General features: G+C 33.2%; 1 protein-coding gene across 1 annotated transcript; it reads right to left on the bottom strand.

Annotated features, from left to right (window-relative positions):
* Positions 1-454: 454 nt before the first annotated feature.
* LOC142609300 (uncharacterized protein At1g05835-like) lies at positions 455-2674 on the bottom strand. Its single transcript, XM_075780877.1, has 2 exons — positions 2617-2674; positions 455-765 (listed from the first exon to the last, which is right to left on the bottom strand). Exons 1-2 carry the CDS (start codon positions 2672-2674, stop codon positions 455-457), a joined length of 369 nt encoding a protein of 122 aa, XP_075636992.1.
* Positions 2675-10335: the final 7661 nt, after the last annotated feature.

The raw sequence follows: 10335 nt of genomic DNA, 5'->3' as shown, positions 1-10335 counted from the left end.
AAATACATGTTTTAATCATTCTACCCCCACAGGTATTATTTTGAAGTAAATATGAATTCAAATTTTAGTAAAAGGGTAGTGAAGACATTTACCTAATGCAAGATATTTATTTAGATCATGAAAGGCATTATTATTCTGTTGAATTTACCAAAGACGTCTTGATCTAATGGGGTACATGGGAAAAATAAAGCCAAAAAAAAATACAATAACAAAAGCATTTGCTATAACACAAAAATTGAAAGGAGAGTAAATGCTAAATGAAAGAGCATGGATGACATGCTACAATTCAAATGAAGGTTTGAAAATCAAAATTTCATGCTGCCCATGATATTATATATTATTAACGTAGACCACATAATTCAAATCGAGTACAACAATAAAGCTCTTAGTTAGATGAAAAATCATCTAATTTAAATGAATTTACTAAAAACTTTAGGCACTTTGAGAAACCTCCTTAAGAACAATTGATTTGGGAAGAAAGTGGCTGGAATGAAAATGAAGTGTCCCAAGCATAGGTGAAGCTAACTGAAGAAGATGGCTGAACTGGTAGACCATTGTTAACAAGGCATTCATTGCCGGATTGAGACAAGACCGAAGGGTCAACCGGTTTCACAGTCTGAAACCCATTGCAGGACAATTTCAAATCTAATTGGGAACAAGGGCAGCCATTGTTGATTGTCACACTCCACACTGGCTTTTGTTGCACTACTTCTCCAGTTTTAGATTGTTTGATGGTTACTTGGCTTAGGGTGCATTGACAATTTCCTACAATTAAATAAACATAAACAAATTCAAAATACTAAATCAAATTCAAAAGCATGAACAACATATATGAACATGAACACTAAAACTGGCAATAATCCTGACTCTAAGGCTTCATTTGGGAGTTCATAAGGGAATGAAATGAAATGGAATGGAATAATCATAAGGGAATGGAAAGGAATGGAACGTATTTAAATAAGGGAAATGAATGGAAAAAAAATGGAATAAAATGAAATTAAGTAACTTTGATTAGATGTTTTAATATAAAGCAATGGAAATTAATGGAATTTAAGGCTTCGTTTGGAAGTTCATGAGGGAATGGAATGAAATGATCATAAGAGCATGAAAAGAAATGGAATGAAATGAAATGAAATGAAATGAAATGAAATGCATTTAAAGAAGAAATGAATGGAAAAGAATAAAATGGAATGGAATGGAATGGAATTTAGTAACTTTTATTGGAGGTTTTAAAACAAAAGAATGGAAAGGAATGAGTGTTCCTACCAATTTCGGGGGGATGAAAATTTGAGGCTTTAAGGGAACAGAAAAGAATGAGTGTTCCCACCAACCTATTTCATTCCCTCCTACTTAAACTCTCAAATAAAGTCCTCCATTAAAACTCCCAAACAAGAGAAGGAAAGAATGTTCTAAAATTATTTTTTTTCATTCCTTTCCATTCCATCCCACTGTTAGGAATCCCAAGTGTATGTGTGCATGTGGGACTGATGGCTAGGCCGTATGGTGCTGATGGCCAGTGCGTGTGTTGCTGCATGGGTGGTGGTGCAGAGGGTGCCTAGGTTAATGTTGTGGGAGCCTGTGTTGCTGATGTAGTGTGCGTGCTCAGCTGATGAAGGGGGTGATGTGGCAGATGTGTGTTGGATGATGTAAGAGTTAGTTAGAAGGATTAGCTGTCAAGGCAGTTACAGGTAGCTAGCTGTCAAGGCAGTTACAGGTAGCTAGCTGTCAAGGCAGTTACAAGTAGTTACACAACTAGCATTGAGTGAGTAGTTGATAGTATAAGACTTGGGAATGGGTTGTGAAAAGGATTGAACAGTTTTGTTAATTGAATAACTCTTTTCTCTGCTACTTCCCTCTATTTTCTGTCTCTGTTCTTCTTTATCCCTGTTCTTGGAGGTTAGTTGTCCTCGAATTCAACTACCAATTTCCACATTCCTTTCACCCATTCCCCCCTCCCAAACAAGGCCTAAGTAATCTTATTTGGGAGTAACACAAAAGGAATTTGATGGAATCATTTTATGATAATATTACTATTAGATCATTAATTTAAAATAAAAAGTTGAACATATAGGGGTATTTTGGGAGTTTTAGTAAGAAATTCATTAAATCTAATTTCATTCCCACTCATTTTTCCTAATTTCGGGGGAGAATGAAAATTCGAGGTTTTAAGGAAATAGAGAGGAATGAGTATTCTCTCATACCCATTCCATTCTCTCCCACATAAACTCCCAAACAAGAGAGTATACTTTCCATTCCCTCCATTAAAACTCACAAACAAAGAAAATGAAGAATATTCTAAAATTAATCTTTTCATTCATTTTCATTTCATTCCATTCTCTCCTCCCAGACAGGGGCTAAAGATATCATAATAAATAAAATAAACATAATAAAAATCTTTAAAAACATATTTAAAAGACGTGAATATTATATATGGTAGAAAGATTGCGATGGATTAGATAGCATGGCCAATCCTTACATCCAAAAACATTCAAAATACAATAATCGTTCATATGCCTTCATATTATAAAACAAAATGTTCATTTTCATATAATATCATCTTTTTGTTTAAAACAAAGAAATGCCTTCAGGATTGTATGCATTGATAGAATCCTTTACCTTTGCCAACGACACTAAGGACGAAAAGTACACAAAGAAATTTGATGAAAGTAGCCATTGTTAAAAACTTTTCTGATGAAATTAGTTTCTCTTCTTTTTTCTGAATGTAATGTTACAAGACTTTGTCTAATTTATAGTGATTTTTGAATCAAACAAGTTAATTGCCTTGATCTTTTACTTTAAAAGCTATATATTTTCCTATTTAGAAAGACCATTAGAATTAAGATTATGAATCAAACTAGCATTAAATGTTAAGCAAATATGGTCACTTCTTGGTGACAATGCTACGGGGGCTCAGACTTTTTAAAAATCTCTCATTCCTCTTATATTTTTGGTAAAAGAAATTATCTTTAGATATAAATGTAAATGACAGCCCCTCTAGATTTTTACTAAAAACATGTAACTCATTTATTTAGATAGTTAATGCTTCATTTTTGTTTCCTCTAATTGCTCTTATAATATTAATAACTCATTAATTCGAAATGTATATAATGTATTTGATAAAAATGGAAAATTTTATATATTATTAATACACTATTTTTTTTTCCTCTAATAATTATTCTTATACCATGATAATGTGTCTTAGAAATATATATAAGTAAATTCTTTTTAATAAAAACATTCTTTTTTTAATTTTTAATTTAAAAAAAATTAGGGATATGAAATTTTATCATTTTAGAAGAAATAAAAGATGTTGATTTCATGGTAATTAGGAGTAAAATTATTTAATTATTTATTAATATTATGTATATAATTTGATATATATATATATATGTAAGAAAATTGCATTTGTTAAAAGGTTATTTTTTGGATTTTTTTTTTTTTTTTTTTTTTTTTGTATTTAGGTTGGCCCCCTGAACAAATTTTCTAGTTCTGCCACTAATCATATTTGATCTCATATATTTGTGAACTTTTCATAGAGTCATAGTTATGACGAATCCATGATTTAGGATTATGAATTAAAGCGACTTCACCAAAAAAAAAGAAAAAGCTTAAGAATTAAAGCTAAAAACTATACCGCACGCTACTAGTCTAGTTTATTGAGAAGCATTACGTCCACAATATTTTTAATACATTTTCACAGCAAATCAAAAGTATTAAGTTATTATTGGTCATAATTAGAGACCTACTACTAAAATTATTGTTTGTCCACCAATAACAATCTGTAGCAATATGTTACTAATGATTTTTTGTGAAAATATTGTAGACATAACATTTTTCTTATACTTTTATGATTGTCTAATTTATAAGAGAAACACTACGTCCACAATATTTTCACAATACTTTCGCAACAAATCCTAAGTGACAGGTTATTAATTGTTACGTATGGGTAAAAAAGTAATTTAAATTGTGGAATCAAATTAAAACAAATAATAATTTACCACTTATAATTTGTTGTGAAAGTATTATAAAAATATTATAAACGTACCATTTCTCAATTTATAATGATTTTTTAATCAAATGAAATTATTGCCTTTTTTTTTTTTCTTTTGAGGAAGATGAAATAATTGCCTTCATAGCAGAAATAAGTCAAAAGAAATAATTGCCGTGATCATTTTTTTCTTCTTTTGAAATAATTTTGTTCAGCTTAAAATATATTACAGAGCAAATTTTCAGACTTCATGTTGAAGGGTCCTTACATCCACGGACGGAACCACATATAGGCCCAAAGGGGCCCCGGCCCCTCTGACATTAAAAAAGATATATGTATATACTATATAGTCATAGATTACTCCTTAATTCAATTTGGGTCCAAGAAAGCATAACTTCGGCCCCCTCTTCCAAAAACTTGTCCCCCTCCAAAATGAAAATCAAGACCAAAAGATAAATAAAATTAAAATCTATTGACAAAAAAACCTTTTACTTAAATTCATCGACCCAACGCCAATGGCCTTGTAGCCAAGTGGCACCCGGGTTCCTTTGTAACCGCTTGCTCGGGGGTTCTATCCCCCGCACTTACCAAGCAAATAAAAAAAAAAAATCATCGACCCAACAACAATCATCAACAATTTTAACAACCCAGCCCAAACAACAAACAATCATCAAGACATTTTACCCCAAAATTGACAAAATAATTGTCTTAAAATAAATAATTTCAGTTTGAGAGAGAGAGAGAGACTTGAGACTAGCAACTTGGTTGATTGACTTGAGAGAGAGCTGCCGTCTATTTCAAGCTGCCATCATTAAAAAAAAAATTAAACCCACTACGACACCAATAAGCAATAAATTTTATCTACTTGTAATAAATAAAGATTGGGTTTCTATAGAATTTTAATGTTATAATTTTCTTGTGAAGCCATCTATTTTTTATGGCTGGATGATGAAGAAAACATGCTGAAAAATATTGTTATTGGGAGAAGTTTTGCATTGGAAGTATGAATTCCCACAAAGTAGTACATTTCATCATCAAACTTGAAGGCCTTGTTTTTCCTTGAAGCAATTAACAAAAAGAAAAATCTGTGCTCGTAACAACTGATATCAGAGCCCGTGTTATGGACAATTCACGCATTAAGCATGTAGGAGCTAAGCCTGGTGATTTTGGTTTATGGCAACAATGCATGCTTAAAAAGGTGCAAGAGATATTCGCTGTATTGAATACTCACCTTGATCAATTTGCGGATAGTGTAAGTAATATTCAAGTTGAATCTTTATGTGGCTGAAACAAATCTAGATGTAATCAACTTGCAGGTAGCCAAAGTTGTGATCGAGTTGAAGATTTGCACAATCTAAAAGAATCAGGATATCTTAATGGCCAAACTAGTAAAAACCAAGTAGTTCATTCAACATAATCAACTCGAAGCTATCTTGCGTGGGTACCATCCTCTTCCCTATATTGAGTTTCAAAATATATATATTTAAATTTACCTCTCTAATTCTATAGCAGAATTCATTCACAGTACCCCATCCACCTTTCCCGAGTCATTGTTTGTTTTGTTTTCATCATTTGACAAGCTTAAACCTTGTCGCTTTATTGATCTGTGCAAGTCACATAAATATCCTGGGTCTTGCAGTCTAATATACTCAAGCAACACCTTCTCATGATTGGGGATCCAGTTCCTTGGAAATGGAGTGTAATCACAAGAGGGAATCATAGACATTTGAGAAAACTGAACGCCTTCAATAGCATCTACAAGTCCTATCCTCAAAAGATCTGAATATTCAGGTGCTGAATTGTTACTACTCTCCCTCAATGGACGGCTAAGATCACATGAAGCTATTTTATACTCCTTGGCACGAGACTTGAGTCTATACCTCGAAGCATAAAGTTTAGCCAGAGAGCTCCTAATCACATAATATCATACCTGGAAGCTGAATTGTTTTTGCTTATTTTGTAAAACTAATAATATCATCCTTCTCTTTTTCTTGGGGCCTGCTGACAGCTAGTAAAACAGAATTGAAGTAATCTCTTGAATTCTACCTCTCCGGAATATTTTTTTTCTCTGCCTTCTTCTTGGTGGAGCGATGGTGGAGTAGAGGCAATTTTCGAATTGGGGATTTAGGGTTTACAAGAAACTGAATTTAGGGAAATGGATGACACGCGCAGGAGAGAGGGAGATGTGGAAAATTTTGGGCTTTGTTTTAATTGATTTTGAAGAAGGGTGTTTCAGTCTTTTAACTTTGTTCTACATAAACAAGAAGGGATTTTTTTTTTTTTTTTTTTTTTTGCAAAATAGCACTATTTTGCTTACAATTTCATTAGTTAGCAATATTTTCAAATTATTTAGAAAACTAGCATCTCGAGTCTTTTAGACTCGAGTTCACGGTAGCAACTCGGGTCTCTAAGACTCAATTTCCATTTAAATTGCACGTGGAACTATAGTTTCTAAAACTCAAGATCCAGTTCCTGCACTGACCTCTAGTTTTTCTTGCTGTTCTTCCTTCTTTTTTTCTTTCTTAAGACCCAAATCAAAAATTTAGAAAATACCCAAAGGTTTGGGTTTCTGTAAATCTAGTTTAGAGAGAGAGAGAGAGAGAGAGAGAGAGAGAGAGAGAGAGAGAGAGAGAGAGAGAGAGAGAGAGAGAGAGAGAGAGTGTGAGAATCCGATTTTCTTTCTTATGACCCAAATAAAAAAATTCAGAAAACACCCAAAACCCAAAGGATCGAATTTCTACAAATCTGGTTTAAAGAGAGAGAGAGAGAGAGAGAGAGAGTGAGAATTCGAAGTGGAGTTTAATCCGAGCTGATTACCTCGCTTGGAATCTTTGCCCCCGTCACCCCATGGGTTTAATCCGAACCGTTGCTTCACCGCCTAGGTTCAATCTAAACCGTTGCTTCACCGCCTGGGTTGCTTCGGTGCTGCTTCTTTGGTTTGCTGTGTTTTGTATCGTTGCTTCTCTGCTGGGTTTTACTGGGTGGCTTCTTTCTTCTTCTTTATTGATCTCTACGTTTTTCTTTTCTTTTCTTTGTTGTTGTTGTTGATCTTGCATTATTTCTTTTCTTAACATCTCTGCCTTGTTCTTTCTTCGTTGTTGAAGTTTGTGTTTTTCCTTTAGGAACACAAGCCTCAAAGAGTCAAGTTCCACATAAAACCCGAGTTTTTCAAACTCGAGTTGCTACAGTGAAATCAAGTCTCAAAGACTTGAGATGTTAGTTTCCTAAATAGTTTGAAAGCGATCCTAACTAACCAAATTGTTAGCAATGTGGTGTTAAATTGCAAAAAAAAAAAAAAAAAAAACCCAAGCAAGAGGAATGTGCTTGTCACATGCGGCAAGATTCTACTAAATTTGACAACAAAAATAACACCAGGGTGCAAAGTGTGATAAGTGTAACAATTGTAATAGTTTAAGGTGCAAAGTATTCAGTCAGATAGTTTAGGGTGCAAAGTGTAATCTAGTGCATAGTTTAGGATAGTAAAGTTTAATTTCCCCAGTTTTCCATTTCAACGTATGCTAAATGTATTTCAATATAAAACACAATTGGGTCCTTCACATTATAAAGGATAGGCATTGTGCAAGTCACTCAAACTAGGGGTGTGCATGGATTGAGTTGGGTTAGGTTGAGAGGATTTTTCGAGTCAACTCACCATGGTGGGTTAAAAAAAAATCCAACCCATCACAGGGGTACAACCCAACCCACATGGATCGGGTTAGGTCTTATTATTTTTTTATTACTATTATTATTAACTTGAGCAAGAAAAATATCTATCCCACCAGCCACCTGAGTTGATAAATAAAATATTCATAAACTAGTATTCTAACTCAGTTATAAACAAAACATATCCATCTGAGTTGATAAATAAAATATACATGAACTAGTATCCCAACTCAGTTATAAACAAAAAGGAGTGGAATGGGAGAGTGGGAGTGGGAAGCGGCAGAGAGAAAAATAAGATTGTTAGGGTTTGTAAGATAATTGAGTTTTAGATAGAAAGAGCCAAATATGAGAAAACATTATTAATTATATAATATATTTCTATATATATTTTTTAAATTTTAAATATATTCGTGGGTTGGGTAGAGTTAGACGGGTTTATAAATGTTGTGACCCGCACCCAACCTGACCCACTATTAAAAAAAATTCTTAACTAAACCCAACTCACCAACCATTAAAAACTGACCCAACCCGGCGGGCTAGGTTACGTTAGGTCGGTTTTTGTGGGTTGGCTGTACACCCCTAACTCAAACTATGGAAATCAATAGTATTAATTTCATGTACTTGGTTTTGTGATTGAAAAAAAAACTTAGTTGTGTGTTTTTGTTTATACTATATTTTATTTTCTATAATTATATTACAATTTTGAATTCTAGTTTTGTCTATTGTTATAATCTTTTTTTTAGGTATCTCTCACTTACTATTTATATATTCCATGATTTATTATAGGAAAATGAAAATGGTTTATACCTATATAATTTTTTGTGAAATATTAGGTAAAAGAGACGAGTTATTTTTTTTATAGAAAAGATTTAGTTTATTAATTACTTGAAAAAAAAAAATTTCTTTTGTTTAAATTCAAGTGATATTTCAATAGTAATATTATCATTTTTTCTTGGGCGAACAGTAATTATTCTGAAGTATGAATTGAAATTTTAATAAGGTAACGAAGACATTTACCTAATGAATGATATTTTTTTTTAAGAAGAGAATGATATTTATTTAGCTGATGAAAGGCATTATTATTTTTCCTTTGGGGGGTGGGGAACGGATTACAAGATAAATTCTATTCAAAGGCTTCTTGATCTAATGGGTTATATGGGAAAAAAACAAAAGCCAATAAACTACACTACAAAAGCATTTGCTACAACACAAAAAGGTTTGAAAATCAAAATTTCATGCTTCCGATGATATTATTATTAACGTAGACCATATAATTCAAATCGAGTACAACAATAAAGCTCTTAGTTAGATGAAAAATCATCTAATTTAAATGAATTTACTAAAAACATTAGGCACTTTGAGAAACCTCCTTAAGAACAATTGATTTGGGAAGAAAGTGGCTGGAATGAAAATGAAGTGTCCCAAGCATAGGTGAAGCTAACTGAAGAAGATGGTTGAACTGGCAGACCATTGTTAACAAGGCATTCATTGCCGGATTGAGACAAGACAGAAGGGTCAACCGGTTTCACAGTCTGAAACCCATTGCAGGACAATTTCAAATCTGATTGGGAACAAGGGCAGCCATTGTTGATTGTCACACTCCACACTGGCTTTTGTTGCACTACTTCTCCAGTTTTAGATTGTTTGATGGTTACTTGGCTTAGGGTGCATTGACAATTTCCTACAATTGAATAAACATAAACAAATTCAAAATACTAAATCAAATTCAAAAGCATGAACAACATATATGGACATGAACACTGAAACTGGCAATAATCCTGACTCTATGGCTTCGTTTAGGAGTTCATAAGGGAATGAAATGAAATGGAATGGAATGATCATAAGGGAATGGAAAGGAATGGAACGTATTTAAATAAGGGAAAGGAATGGAAAAAAAATGGCATAGAATGAAATTAAGTAACTTTGATTAGATGTTTTAATATAAAGGAATGGAAATGAATGGAATTTAAGGTTTTGTTGGGAAGTTCATAAGGGAATGGAATGAAATGATCATAAGAGCATGAAAAGAAATGGAATGAAATGAAATGAAATGAAATGCATTTAAAGAAGAAATGAATGGAAAAGAATAAAATGGAATGAAATGGAATTTAGTAACTTTTATTGGAGGTTTTAAAACAAAAGAATGGAAAGGAATGAGTGTTTCTACCAATTTCAGGAGAATGAAAATTTGAGGTTTTAAGGGAACAGAGAGGAATGAGTATTCCCTCCAACCCATTTCATTCCCTCCTACTTAAACTCCCAAACAAAGTCCTCCATTAAAACTCTCAAACAAGAGAAGGAAAGAATATTCTAAAAATATTTTTTTATTCCTTTCCATTTCATCCCACTGTTAGGAATCTAAGTGTATGTATGCATGTGGGACTGATGGCTAGGGCGTGTGGTGCTGATGGCCAGTGCGTGTGTTACTGCATGGCTGGTGTTGCAGAGGGTGCCTAGGCTAATGTTGTGGGAGCCTGTATTGCTGATGTAGTGTGCGTGCTCAGCTGATGAAGGGGGTGATGTGGCAGATGTGTGTTGGATGATGTAAGAATTAGTTAGAAGGATTAGCTGTCAAGGCAGTTGCAAGTAGCTAGCTGTCAAGGCAGTTACAAGTAGTTACACAACTAGCATTGAGTGAGTAGCTAATAGTATAAGACTTGGGAATGGGTTGTAAAAAGGATTAA

This window comes from Castanea sativa, chromosome 9 (assembly GCF_040712315.1).
Source record: "Castanea sativa cultivar Marrone di Chiusa Pesio chromosome 9, ASM4071231v1".
Taxonomy (NCBI): domain Eukaryota; kingdom Viridiplantae; phylum Streptophyta; class Magnoliopsida; order Fagales; family Fagaceae; genus Castanea; species Castanea sativa.
This window is presented reverse-complemented; position numbering and strand designations above follow the sequence as displayed.

Coding starts and splice junctions, on each gene's coding strand:
- LOC142609300 (XM_075780877.1), bottom strand. CDS start 2,674: ATGGCTACTTTCATCAAATTTCTTTGTGTACTTTTCGTCCTTAGTGTC. Junction 766..2,616: donor CCTTAGTGTCGTTGGCAAAG/GTAAAGGATTCT, acceptor ATTTAATTGTAG/GAAATTGTCAATGCACCCTA.